Raw genomic sequence first — 15,268 nt, forward strand, 5'->3', positions numbered from 1 at the left:
TGACTAAAACAGAGGGGAAAAATCCATTAAGAAAAAAATAATACATATCCACTTTGCCTGTTTACACAAAACGTGTGCGTAGGTTTAGCCTTTTCAGCTCACTGCATTTCTGCTACTCAGTACAGTTGCATATAGATAAGAGGTTCAGATATGATCTTTCCACAAAAAGTGGAAACTTCAGCACATTTTCTGAGGATTACTTTCCTGGGTGGCACAGCTAGACACCTATTTGAGAGAGCTTAAGTACTTCCTCTTTTCTCTTTGCTTTCTCTTTCCAATTGTCCTAAAGGACCCTGGCTTCACTTATCAGACCTCAGCTAAGGAGAATATTTTTTATTTGCATATCCAAAGCAACTTAATGAATGACCTAAAAAATGCTAGCAGAAACACAGACTCCTATATATTGATGGAATGTTTTTGAACAATTTTAATAGAATTTAATGGTCTCTGGTTAACACTCAGAGATGACCTGGAGAATTATAATCCTGTTTTTAATGATTTATATGTAACCCACTAACAGGATTTCTCGACAGTGGCACTACTGAGAGTTTGGACTGAATAATTCTTTGCTGTGGGAGGCTGTCCTGTGCATCACAGGATGTTTAGCAGCATCCTTGGCCTCTACCCACTAGATGTCAATAGCATCCCCCAGCCCTGTTGTGACAATCAAAAATGTCTCCAACATTGTCCAATATCCCTTGAGAGGCAAATCTATCCTTGGCTGTGAATAACTAATCTACTCTTTATACCACATCCTCCAAACCAAGACAAAAAGAAAATAGGTTATCTCTTGGTGGAAAGATAAATTCAAAATATGGAGAACATTCTCATGTAATAGTTTTAATATATCATATACCCCATATAATCTGTTGTGAGACTATAAATAGACACTGTGCCCAACTTAGAAAAGGCTAAATGTTTGCCTATAGAAACATTGTGATACGTGGTGGTTAGGATGCTAGGTCAACACTACCACCACGCACCAACAAAATACCTATTTGACCAAAAGAGCAGCTGAAGAATAGCACTGTCAAATAGAACTATTACATTCATAATATTAGTCAAGGGAGAGAATTTGCTCAGAATTCTTGCTTGGAATGCCAAGAACAAAGTTCTTTTGGACAGAATGTAAGTCTTCTCTCAGGCCATCTCCTGACCTCCTCACTTTCCCCATCCCTTCTAGTCTTGGACAGATCAGGATTTCCTGCAACCTTAGGTAACTCGTGCAGGATTTAGAGTTAAGGTATATAGAAAGAAATGGATGCTTCTCTTTTATAAAACTTTTAAAAATTTAAGTATAACATACAGAAGAGAATACAAATTTTAAGTTTAAAGTTCAATGAATGATCACAAATTGCACACACTCATGAAACACCAGCCAGGTGAAGGCACAGACAGTTAGCAGCAACCCCAAAGCCCTCCTGTGCCTCCTCATGATCACTGCTCCCTCTGCTCCGCTTCCTCACTGTATCTTAGTTTGGCCTGGTCTTGAACTTGGTAGGCCTTTAGATACTGTAGGTTCTGAATCAGGCTCACTTTACTAGGAATTATGCCTACAGTGGATAGCTTGTTGAGTTTCTGAGATGAAGAGAGAAAGGAACACTGCTTTTTCACTTTCAGGTAATCTTATGCCTGAAAGGCTGTTATTTCTTACCACTACCTTGTCAGATATGTGCCCAGAGACTTAGTAGCATTAAGCAAATAGCATTAAGCAAGTAGCATTAAGCAAATGAATTAAAACTTGCTTTTAATTAATGAGAGTCAGACCATAATTTATGAGCAATTATTTGCTCAATAAAGTTAATCACAGCCCTGCACATGTGACCAAAACTGTAATACTAATCAAATCCATACTGACATTTTCTGTGTGACCTGTGGTAAGAATGTAAATAGATTTGAAATGATTGCATCTGAGAAACAACATAGCACAGTGGTTAAAAACAACGATACTAGAGCTAGATTCGGAGCTGAATCTTGCTATGACACTTAGTAACTGTGTTCGTAGTCTATTTAATTTTTCTAGGTGTCAATTTTCTCATCTGTAAAATGGAGATAATAGTTTCCTACCTTATCTGATTATGAAAAAATGAGTTAAAATATATAAAATGCTTATTAGAATAAACACAATATGTGTTCGCTTTATCATTACTACTTAGAACCATGTTAGCATTAGAAAAGAAGCGTGAAGCCCAACACACATGTACAGGGTCAAATACTTACTTACCACACAGCTAAAATTGGGGATTGTTGCATATTTGTAAGAATAAGGATACAGCAACATCTGAGCATAGGCGTGAAATGAGAGGTAAGCCTTAATGTGCTTTTTGTGTTTTCGAAGGAAATTAGCTACAGCTTTCACTTCTGGCTCAGATTCTGGGAAAGGTCCACAGTAGGTATCATCACAAGGATGCATAGATGCTCCTTCATCTGCAAGTTAGAAAAGAAAATGGGGTGGGGGCATGGGCGTGGGCAGACAAGAAGCAGGAAACACAAATCTGTTAAACTGTGATTTTTCTTTTATTTCTATAAACACATAGTATTGTTAAGCAATCTGTCTAATTTCTCATTTACAGAAATCAATTACTGAAAAAATTCAAGGTGGCCGAAGCCTACATACCTAATAGGAGGGTGGCCTGAATAGAAAAGAGGTACTGATTGGTTAACTGAGCCTGCATGAACCCATCTGAAGAGAACTAGCTCTATACAACCCCCTAGAGCAGCTAAGGCCTCTCATTTCTATCTACTCCACAACATCTGTACTTTCCCTCCATAATGCTCCCCACACTTGCAATTAGTGTTAAATATTTACTCACTTAACATTTGAACAATATTTACACTGTTCTAGGTGCCTGGAATACACTGGAAGACAACACAAAAAAAATCCCTGCCCTAACAGAACCTACATTCAATCTGGATTCTCTGTTAGACTCTAATGCTCTGTGACTGCAAGGACTGTGTCTTTCTTGCTGGGCACCTGGCAACAAGAACAAGCATATGGCAAGTTTTCAACAAATATTTTTGAATAAGTGAGTGTTAGATCAATAGAAAAGGCTAGACATTTGTGCAGGTATCTGGTAAGATACAAATATCAATATTTGTATTTTATCTCCATCAAGAACATGGAGGCAAGACAGAAATAGTTCCATCGAACACGTCAAACCAATTCTTACTACATTTTTAGATCAGAAATATCCAAACTGGTTTCATAAAAAGCCTTTCCAGTTATCTTGGTGGTCAGATATGGTTCAGTTAAGAAATCTTCAAAACTAAATTTTAATAATTTTTGAATTAAGAAATTACATCATAAGGGTTTATGAAGGGGAAGAAGGAAAATAAGATTCACTATAACAATCACAAAGTATTAAGGTTCCAAGAAATTTCAGAAATTATTACATTTTCCATCATTATTTGCCATTCTTTGCCATTATTATCCCTCTCATGTGCCTAGAAAACTATTTCTTTCTATAAACAAATGGAAATTGTTTGGTGATCCTGTGACATAGTCTAATTCTACTGAACATGAGAAGAAACTAAATCAGACTAAATCTTGAGGATCTCAAGTCTAGTTTATGATGTAGGAGTGTCAAGATGGGGAACTTATAGCAATTGTGGTTTTCCTCCTTTGAGTCTCATTCTGGAGATGCCTCAGAAGCAAGTGGGATATGGATGGAATTGAGAACTCGACATATAACTATAGCTGATTCTCCAAAAGAAACAGGAAAGATAAAGAGATATTTGAATAACACCGATGTAAAGCATTGGGAAGAGATCACAAACTGAACAACTAATTCTAGAGAGAGCAGAATTAATGAGCCACAGAAACAAGACCTTACAGTAATCCTAATATTCTCAAGGGTATAGAGGAGGGCATTGTAAACATTAAACAAGGCCAAGAAGTTATAAAAAAGAACCAATCAGATATAACAGAAATTAAAAAAAAAAAAAACTTAACGTCTGGGTCGAATGAATACAGTTGATGAGTGAATTAATGAGATGGAGTGGATTTTGAAACATTCCCAGAAGGCATCAAGAAGAAACAAAGAACTAAAAAAATGAGAGAAAAATTAAAGGGTTTAAAAAATAGAATGTGTCAATATCTGATTAATAGGGGCCCTAAATGAGAAAAAAAAAATAAAGAAGAGTTAAATATTTGAAGAACTGCTAATTGAAATTTCCCCACAATTAGAAAAAGATTGAATGAACTTATTGTGTACCAAACAAGAGAAGAGAAAATATCAATACTGACATCCTCGGATGAAATTTAAGCAAAGGAAACAATTCCAGAGGGAAAGAAACAGGTCATCTATAAAGGAACAAGAATTAGATTCACATCTACCATTTTAATAGCAACACTGGAGTAATATTTCCAAAGAATTAAAAAAACCATTTTTTGAGTCTAGACCTTTATATCTAGCTGAACTGTCATTGAAATGTGCAAGTGAAATAAAGATGTCCTATGACACAAAAGGCCTTAAAAGTCATACTATACATAGACATAATTTGAAAACACTCTTGGTGAAAGTATTCCAACAAAATGATTAACAACTCTAAAGAAGGTACTCTAAATGAGAACTACTGGAGAGTAATCAACTCAGTAAGATCTGTTGTCTAAACGAGGAATGTCCAAAGGAAAAAAATGTATAGTAATCTAGTTCAAATTCTAGAGTATAACAAACTGCTGAAGGGTGGGGAACCAGAAGCATTAAAAGCATGTTAAGTGAGTGGTGTCTTTTGCAAAGGAGATATAGTTGTTGATTAAATTTAGAAATTGATAGAGAAAAACAAACCTAAGCTTGGGTTTTAATAAGTTAGGAATAACCACCAGAGAAGAAAAATAGAGCACAAACTTCACAGCTAGCATAAGTAATTTTGATCCATTCAATGGAAAATAGTAAGAGAGAAAGATATTTAAAAATAGAGAACAGGAATTAAGATGGCAGAAATAACTGTTAATGTAAAAGTGATTATGAAAAATCCTTACAGATTAAACTCACCAAGAAAATTGATATTGTCATATAGAAAAAGATGGTTCAGCAATATCACGTCTACAGAAAAAAAAAGTACAAGTAGATACATGATGTTTTATTTTTTCTATTAAAGTACAGTTAACCTTAGTTTCAGGTATACGACATAGTGATGCAACATATATATCTTATGAAGTGATCACTAAGATGAGTCTAGTAACTCTCACTGTACAAAGTTATGCTGTGATTGACTATTTTTCCTATTCTGTGCATTACATTCCCATGATTTATTTATTTTATAACTGCAAATTTGTACCTCTTAAAATGGTATTTGTCTTTGTCTGACTTATTTCACTTAGCATAATATTTTCTAGAAATATCCATGTTGTCACAAATGACAAGGTTTCATTCTTTTTCCTGGCCGAGTATTGTTCTATATTCATTCATCTGGCAGTGTACGCCTAGGTTGCTTCTATATCTTGGCTATTTAAAGTAATGCTTCAATGAACATTGGCATGCATCTATCTTTTTGAATTAGTGTCTCTGTTTTCTTCAGATGAATACCCAGAAGTGGTATTGCTGGATCATATGGCAGCTCTATTTTTAATTTTTTGAGTCACTTCCATACTGTTTTCTATAGTGGCTGTACCAATTTGCAATTTCACCGACAGTGTACGAGGGTTCCCTTTTCTCCATATCCTCACCAACATGTGTTATTTAATTCATTGATGATAGATATTCTGACAGGTGCAAAGTGATATCTCATTATGACTTTAATTTGCATTTCCATGATCATTTAAAAATTGTTTTTAAAAGGGAAAAATTTTTAAAGTTTTTTAGAGGAAAATAAAAACAGAAAAGATAGGCGAGTTTGGTTATATTTTACATTTTGCAGCAACTGGCCTCTATGGAAATTGATTTGACAGAAGCAGCTGGGTCCTTTAGTAAGCTGTATCTGGGAAAGTCAGTTATTGTCACATAAATTCACTGGTTACTTTTTCATTTTCAATGTTTTTCTTTTCATTTATCTCATTCAAATTTCACATAAATCGAATCATATTCTTTTTGAATTGTTGTAGTCTTTTTTAAAATTTATTTTTCACTTGCATCTCCCACTGTCAACTAACCCCAGGTAACCCATGTTAAGGAGTATAGTTGTTAAGATAGTTTGTAAACATACACATGTGTAACTGTATATATGTATTCATGTATCCATGCATGTATATATTTTTATATAAAGAGACAGATATACATTCATTTATATAGGAGCTATTTTTTGGTCATAAAACAAGACCATCATCGTATAGTTTTTTGCCACTTGCTAGTTACTTCAGTAATATTTTGTGGAACGCCTTCCACATCAACTTGAATTCATTCTTATAAGTTCTATTCTAACACAGTTATAATTTAGTCTCCCACTTGCTTATTGCTGGGAATTCTTTCTCTCTCTCTTCTTTCTTTCTCTCCCCATCCCTCCCTCCTCTTCCCCCTCCCTGCCTTCCTCCTTCTCTACATTACTACTGACCTGAGAGAAACAATACTGCGATAAAGATTGTAGTACACTATTCTTATATGTGAGTGCTTTTGTTTCTATGGAAAATATTTGTAGGAATAGGACACTGGGTTGAAGGATATATTTAAAAAGAAAACTGGAGTATCAATATTTATATCAAACAGAGTAGACTTCACAACAAAGAATATTACCAGAGATAATGAAGGATATTTTATATTAATCAAATGGTCAATTTACCAAGTGTATTTAAGATTTCTCTTCTTGCTTTAAGTGGATGCACTGCATTGCTATATGTATACATATATATATATATATATGTATATATATATATATGAGTAGGTGTTAAATTCACATGATTCAAAATTTTGAAGTTTTAAAAGGATTGTATTTTGAATTCTCACAGATTTTGCCAGATTGCTTACTAAGATTGTTACTGTTTACACGCCCACAGCATCGTGTAAAAGTGCCATCCCCCTTTAATCTCTAACCACGATACCCCACAAGTTTGTCGCATTTGATTTTTGCCAGTTTGATGGCAAGAATTTAATTTTCCTTCCTTTCTGCAAGTATTTCTGAGCATCAGTCGACATGTTTGTTTTTAACCGGACTCTTCTCTGAATTGCTTGCTTGTGTCCTAAGCAATTCATGTTATTCTCTCTTGGGCTGTTTATCTTTTTCTTACCTGTGTATCAAAGAGCTTTGTATAGATATTTGTCTGACATCTGTACTGCATTTCATCCTCGTTTATAAATTTTCTATTCAATTGTTTATGGTAACTTTTTATAATTTTGGATGTTAACATCTTATATAATCACTGTCTTTTCTTTTTACATGGCTTTTGGGTTTCCTGTCTTGGTTAAGAAAGTTTTCCCTGTCCTTAGAAGTTATAGGTAATTTATAGATTTTCTTCTAAGAATTTTATCATCTTATATTTTTCCATTTAAGTCTTTAATTCTTTTGAATTTATTTTTTTACATATGTGACACATGGTTATACCTTTCGTTTTTCTATGTGGATAGCCAATTCTGTCGGCATCATTTATTAATATTCTGTCATTTTTCACTGAATTGAAACACTACCTTGGTCGTATATTAAAGTCTGCATGTGTGGATCTATTTCTGGATTCTCTGTTCTCTTCTGATCTTTTTGTCTATTTCCATATTGTTATCTTGTCATCCTATGGTAGCATTAAAATGTGCTCTGATATCAGGCCAGACAAGTTCCCCTTACTGTTCTTCTTTTTCACAGTTTTATTGGCTTTTTAGGGTCTATTAATTTTTTCTTATAAACTTTATGATCATTTTATTAATTCCCAAGAGCAGAAAACAAAATGAAAAACCCTACTGAGATTCTAATTGGGACTACATTCAATTTCTACTGGTTCTGGGAGGATATTACTGCCCTGAGTCACCCAGTGCAAGGACATGTTATGTCATTCCATTTGCTTAGATCTTGTTTTTCATTCTACATTCGTATTTTAACATTTTTTTCTTTAGTGTGTTATCTTTATTATTGTGTTGCTGTTGTCATTGTGAATTGTTAACTGATTTTCAAATGGTCATTTTAGCGCACTACAGAAGTCACTTCATGACGCCACCATGTTCCTCCCATCCTCTGCCTTCCTGTCTTCATCCTTCAACTCCATCAAATGTAACTGGGATTAAGTTTCCCGAGCTGTCTCTTTAAACTTCATTTTGGAGGCTTATGTGCTATCAAAATAAAAATATGACCCATTGAGCAAATTTTATATTCAGTATGACATACTATATAAACATAGTGTTCTGATAACTTTTTTTTAAAAAGTATATGCTTACCAAATATTTAGGATAATGAGTAACAGCTCTAGCGACATTTCCTTAGAAAATTAGACCCCCTTCTAAATAACTAAACATTCTAAGTTGCTAAAGATAAATTACTTGCTTTGTTCAAAGTATCAAAGAAGGCATTTAATTCTTTAGTATTCTCATTCTTATTCTCTCTGTAGATTATAACTACTTCTGAGCTACTCCTGAATTTCATAAAGGCTAGGGACTTAATTGTTTTTCAACTAACAAAGGGTGGATTTGCTGTCTTTTATCCTTTATAAAGAGAGAAAAACTGAGCTTAATGATTCTTTTCCTTCAAGATTGAGCAGCAAGAGAGAGAACTAGTTGGTATTGAAAATAGGACCAGTGCTATATGTTCCTTTTGGAATAGGGAGCAACCAGGGCTGAAGGTCAGGATGTAGGTGGCGAGTATCTAGCCTTGTGTCTCTGGCTATATAGCCTCAGTGAGATACCCCTGTTGACTCGAGGCTACTAGCCTTACCCTCAGCATCCCTACAACATCCAGCCAATACCAATCCACTCTGGGTAGGTTTGAGGTTTTTATAACATCCTGTACTAGCATAGATGGGACAAATCTAACATATGGTGGGAAGAGTGGCTGGGTATAGAATATAGGATAGTTCTAGAGATGACTGTATCTGGCTGTAAATCTGGTAGCACTTGTACTGTAGTTATTTATATGGACTCTTCTTTCTAAGTACTTAGGCAAGTGGATGTCTTCACTATTCTTTAAATGTTGCTGAATGAATAAGTGGAGGTTACCCTGCTCAGAGAAGGTACTTGAACCTTAATTATTATATTGGACTATTTCTTTGATTAGACTACTAAACCTCCATGGAAGGCTGAGGACATACAAGGGCGGCAACAACAACAACAACAGCAACAACAACAACAAAATACCTTCAAAAAGTCTGTTAGTCCATGACAATATTCTGTTACCAAACATTTCTTGAATAATTTCAAATCTTCAACTCTGAGCTTCCCCTAAGTTATAAGTATTTTAACATATGTTAACAGTTTCAGAAAGGAAATGAGGTACTTAAAAATTTTTTATGTACAGGTGATGAGCCCCAAATTGTTTATGCACATGGGTACAAATCCTCCCTTGGCCTCAACAAAATACAGAGTGATAGCTTCATGAGTAAGCTTTAAACAAGTCTTAGGGAAAATAGGGCCATTAAATTTCCTCTTAGACTGTATAAAAACTGTAATTGGTACTGGTGAGCTTTCTTCCAAAGAATGAATGCAGAGATATTTGTAACTGAAGAGAACTGTTTACAACAGGAAGGTTTTGTGTAAGATGCAGAGAGAGCGCAGGTATGTGGAGATGAAGGAGGGCTAAAAGGCATAGGCTTGCCAGCAAAGCAGGGAAGAGGGGAAGTGGCTTCAGGAGGGCCAGGGGGCTCACCCTACCCCACTTTTCACAGAGCTTGACCTGCTGCTTAAAATATTCTCCTCCCTTGGCTTTGGACACACTGTTCTCTTATATTTTTCTTCCAACCACCCCGTTCTGTTCTTCTCAGTCCTCTTCATGGGACTCTCTTCCTCTATCAGTCCCTTCAAAGGAGGAGTACGCAATTGTTCTGCCCTTAGTCCATTTGCTTCTGTTATTTCTCTCTATAATGAATATGGCTTCTTCGACTATTTCCATTTATTCAGCACATATTTACTATGCACATGCCATGTTCTATACATGAGGATACATTAATGAACAGAACAAAGGTTTTTGCCTTGTAGAGCTTACATTCTAGTGACATTGCTAGGAGTTGAAAGAGACAATAAACAATAAACACGGAATAAGTGAATTACACTGGGTATTATAAAAGTACTGTGGAAAAGAAAAAAGGGTAGAAGAGTGTAAGAAAGGTCAGGAATTCTGGAGAGGTGGGCTGTAATTATAAGAGTGTGATGAAGGTTATTCTCAGAAACCGACTTTTGAGCAGACGTGAAAAATGCAGGGAGTCAGCCATAGCATCTGGGGGAGAGTGTTTTAGGTAGAGGGAAGAGCTAATGCAAAGGCTCCAAGGCAGGCCTGGGATTTGCCTGGCCAGTGTGGATGGAGCCAGTGTTGAGGGGAGGGTGGAAATAGATGAGACTGGACAGTCGGTGGGGGCCCACATCATACGAGGTTTTGTAGGCTGTTTTATGTCCTTTGGGTGAGTGAAATGGTTAGCCACTGCAATACTTTTCTGCTGAGGACTGACATCATCTGACTTATACTTCAAAGGTTCGTTTTGGCTGAAGGATAGTGTGCATGTGTGCACATGCGTACATGCCAGGGTAGAAGCCGTGAGACTAGTTCGAAAGCTCCTACAATAATTCAAGTGAGAGCTGATGATGATGGCTTGGACAAAGAAGGTAAAAATAGAGGTGGTCAAAAATGGTTGGAATCTGGAGCTGTTTTAAAGGTCCAGCCAAAGGGATTTCCTAATAGATTAGATGAAGGTAGGGTATGAGAGAGAGAGGTTAAAGATTGTAACATGGTTTTAGGCCTGACCAACTGGAAGGATGGAGTTGTTTATCAATTGAGTTGAAAATGGCTGTAGGAAGAGCAGCTCTGGCACAGTGAAGATCAAATATTGAGTTTTGGAGAGTTTGAGTTTGAGATGGCTATTAGCTACCCCAGTGGAGATGGCAAGTAGATGTTATAAATAGGATTTTAAGAGAACATTTTGGGCTGAAGATGTACATTTTGGAGTCATAGACATATATACGGTAGAGGATGAGATATCTAAAGGAATGAATGTGTATAGAGGAGAGAAAAAGTCGGGGACTGAATGACTGAACGCTGGGCGTTCCAATGAAAAGAGTTAGGGGAGGAGAGGAGCAAAATTGAAATGAAATGATCAAGCAAAGAGGAATTAAAAAGGAAAAAAGAAATGGGGCAGTAGTTGGTAGAAGAAGTGAAGACGAGAAGGATTTTTTTCAGATGGGAGAGTAACATGCTTTTATGCTGAAGAGGAAAATCTAGTAGAGAACCAACATTCTAAACCAACCAACCCACCAGACAACAGAACAAAGGAGACGAGACAGTTACTGGAGCAAGAGTCTTGAGTAGGCGAGTCAATGAATCCTGAATGTCTATCTCTAGCTTCAAATTCCTCTATGTCGGTAGCCTCGGGACATCTCCATCTGCTGGTCTTCGAGGCTCTGAAGGCTCCAGATGTCCTTAGATGAAATCTTCTTTTTCTTTCCAGCACACTGATCTCTTGCTGTGTTTCTTAACCTATGTTTTCCTCATTCATCTAGCGGCCTAAATCAGAAACTTAGGTGGAACAATCTGGAGATTTTCTTCTGTCTCACCCCTCTGTTGGATTGGATTGCAAATTCTCTTGATCTGATCTGCTAAATCTCTCTTTGCCTACTTCTACCAGCAAAGTTCAGACCCTTGCATTGTCAGAATAGTTCCCTAACTCCAGCCTGGCATACCTGGAATTCAGCCTCCTCAACAATGTCATTGTAATCTTCTAAAAACTTAAATCTGATTTTATTGCTCTGCTGCTTGACACCCTTCAGTGGATGCCTTCTGGACAAATTTCTAATGTCTTTACTATGGCTTAAAGGCCACATAGGTAGTGTGATCAAAATGTCTGAATTTGGTAGTAGTATGTATTATAGTTAATCTGTGGGTATGTTTTTTCTGCCTTAAAAAACAATTTGATTTTTCTCCATTGCTGTGTAGAAAGGACTGTGACTGGTATTTTACCATCTACTTGATAATTTCATGTACTTTCTATAAGAGTTTCAGAGTTACACCGTTTTCCCCTTCCTTGAAACTCAGAGAGTCATGCTCCCTCCCTCTGACCAGATACTTATGGAGTAAGGACTTTCGTGTTCTGTTTCTGGTCGACCTTGTTGAAATTTTAGCTTCTACCTGTCTGCCTTAAGCCTTCTACCTTTACTTCTACTAAACTATTGGTCATTTCCTGAGATTTTTACACCCCTTTGCCTTTATGACTGCACATATTCCCTTTGTCAGAAACATCTCTTCACATTCTGGTTGTCCTTGTCCTTCAGTGCTCAATTCAGTTACCACTACCTCGGGGCATTGTCTCTAATGGCCCTAGGCTTGGTTAGGTGCCTCTCCTACATGTGTCCATAACATCCTTTACCTGTATTTGTCATAAAATTCAGTATCTTGTGTTAAAATTGTATGCATACCTATTTCCCTATTATTGGGCCTAGCACAGTGTTTGACCAATATTGGGCACATAATGAAATGAAAAAACATTTTAATTCACAATTATCATGCACAAGCTAAACTGTATACTATGAAGAAGGGCCATCCTTCGATTTAATGCTGTTTGCCTGAGAAGCATAGCAGACACTGGAATGTGTATGCTATAGCATTTTGTGGTTTATTTTATGGATTGGCATCCTGCCAGTGTTACTTACCACAGATTGAGTATTGATTTAGCAGAATGGGATATTACGTTCAAAATTCTGCCTGTGTTTTTCTCTGAATTTTTGCCTTACTCATCTCCTAGACCAACCCTGTCTTTAAAAAATGAAAACAATCTGAATAGCGGGGCCTCAACAATGGAAGTAAATTAATTCAGGTGGAAAGAAAGCCACTAAAACGACCTAATTTTATTTATAGCCTTTGGGGAGCATTATCCAAGCTTTACTAAAATGTAAGGGAATAGCTCACACACATTATTGAACAGTACGTCCCTTTGAGATTTTCAGTAGCTGTGTTACATACACAGTTTGAAGAATCCTGTCTATATCTTGCCTCAATCACACAGATTCTGATCAGAAATACCTGCTGTACTATGGAAGACCAAGAGAGCAGAAAGTGAAAGCACCAGACATAGCATTTCAAGGACACAAGTAAACAACACCAAACAAACAAACAAACGAAAAGGATTCAATATCCAGGAAACAATGATAAAATAGATCTCTACAGGGAAAGGCACAAGAAGCATCAAACCTAAAACTTTAGGTTTTAGGAGCATGAGAATCTAAAGGTGTTTTGTTTTTCCTTAGTTTATGGGAGCCAATATGTTGTTTCTGAAGCTGAGACAAAATTCTCTTTCTCATCTTCACATGTAGAACAACTGAAGAATATATAACAGATCTCTGCACTGCAGAGGCGAGAGATTTCAGTCTTGTCAAATAAAACAGCATACATCTCTGTTCTGAACGTCTCAGCAGTTTAGCTTCCATACCATACATCACCTCTTTAGTTTTTGAGTACTGAGCTGCGAAAACTCTACAAGGCCCTCATAAATCTAGAAAGGAGACAAGAGATGCGCCTATGAGGAAATTAGAGGACAAGGCAATGTAGATATAATACGATTGTGAAGCGTGCAGTGCAGACTAAGTGCATGCGGCACGAAGGAGGGAGAGAGCAGGGAGGATGGGGAGCCCTGGGGACGTGGTGATGGCAAGGAGACTCTGTGGGACTCGAGATGGATGGAACGTGAAAAAATATGATTTTACTTAAAGAGAAAAAAAAAGGTTTTGCTGCTTCTCTGAGCCTTTGTCCTTCTGGATGGACAAATAAGGTTGGAGGCAGTCTTTAGAGAAGGAACGGATGAAGATGGCATATTGGAAGCAGCAGTGGACTGAAAAATCACAAAACAGGGCTTCAGTCAGAACTGTACTAATGAACTCGGTCGGTGACAGGCACACCACTGCTCTGGATGCGTTTGTCTCGAGTGGATTAGGGACCCAAAACCGTGGTTCTCATGTGGTATTGTGATGACGTGTTGCTATTGGTTGTGGGGGGTGTCTCGCAGTAGCTAGTTACACATTATACACTTATTTAACTAAAAAAAAAATGATTTAGTTATTCTGATAAATAACTCTCAATTTGTTCTAATATACTCTTGTAATGGGGGAAGAAAAGGATGAATCAGAGTGGCTATGCTTGGAAGTAACCACGAGTGTTTGCTCAACTCATCAACTGGGTATTGGTAGTGGGGAAAAAAAGCTGAGAACTCTTGGCCAGAAAATGATTGCTGAGACTCTTTATAGCATTGACAGTTTATGATTCCAGTCCAGAAGAAAAAAAAAATTCTACTTTAATTACATATTTATTTTTCCTTAACATCCTTAGATTCTATTCTAAGAACGTGAAGATAACATTTAGCGATAGAAGTTGTATGATAGAATTGTTTTTGTTCTTAGAGGCAGTCTCCAAGAATGGATTGCAATCTAAAACAGTTGGCAAGCAAATTGGTTAATTCTCAGAACATACTTTTTCTTAGATAAAAATTTCCCTCCTGGCCTAAGGTTCCTCCAACCTTCTCCCAAATCTGCTTCTGCTCTTGTATAACGAATCTTGAAGTATGGCACCTGACCACACCGGAAACCATTTATTGCATACAACAATCCATAAAGAGCTGTTAATGACATTGTCTTAATTTCTCTCCAATACACCCAACTCAATTACTACTGTCTTAATCAAAACTCTCCTGAATTATTATAGGAGTTTATTATTATTATTCCAGGCTCTTCTTCAATCTGCATCTTCAGAAGTCCTGAATTAATTTTCCAAAATCACATCTTACTAGGTAATTCCTTCACTTTAAATTTCCGGTGGCTCACCATTGCCTTCAGGATAAAGGGGCCAGATTAGGGGTCTTTTCTCTACATCCTGTGTAGTTAGCTGAATAATGGCCCCTAAAGATTGCCAGGTCCTAATCCCTCGAATCTGTGAATGTTACCTTATATGGCAAAGGGCCTTTGCAGAAAGTGAAAGCACCAGACACAGCATTTCATGATAAAGTTCTTGAAATGGGGAGATCATCCTGGATTATAGGGTAGGCCCTAAATGTACTCACAAGTCTCCTATAAGAGGGAAATTTGATTACAGACGAAGAGAGGGCTGTGTGACAGAAGCAGAGAGAAGCTGAGTCAGAGAGAGAAGGTGCTATGTCCCTGGCTTTGGAGGAAGAGGTCACAAGGTCAAGGGTGCACGTGGTCACTAGAAGCTGGAAAAGGCAGAGACAGATGCT

At 36.9% G+C, this 15,268-nt stretch overlaps 1 protein-coding gene and 1 long non-coding RNA gene across 2 annotated transcripts in view; one reads left to right on the forward strand and one right to left on the reverse strand.

Annotated features, from left to right (window-relative positions):
* Nucleotides 1-15,268, forward strand: part of LOC107196538 — a 186,286-nt gene that overhangs the window by 36,164 nt on the left and 134,854 nt on the right. The window lies entirely within an intron of this gene.
* Nucleotides 1-15,268, reverse strand: part of CPA6 (carboxypeptidase A6) — a 221,922-nt gene that overhangs the window by 11,599 nt on the left and 195,055 nt on the right. The window contains exon 9 of the mRNA XM_006924017.1: nt 2,225-2,427. Within this exon, the coding sequence (XP_006924079.1) occupies nt 2,225-2,427 (203 nt within the window). The remainder of the gene's footprint in view (nt 1-2,224; nt 2,428-15,268) is intronic.

This window comes from Pteropus alecto, unplaced genomic scaffold (assembly GCF_000325575.1).
Source record: "Pteropus alecto unplaced genomic scaffold, ASM32557v1 scaffold87, whole genome shotgun sequence".
In the NCBI taxonomy this organism is placed as follows: Eukaryota; Metazoa; Chordata; class Mammalia; order Chiroptera; family Pteropodidae; genus Pteropus; species Pteropus alecto.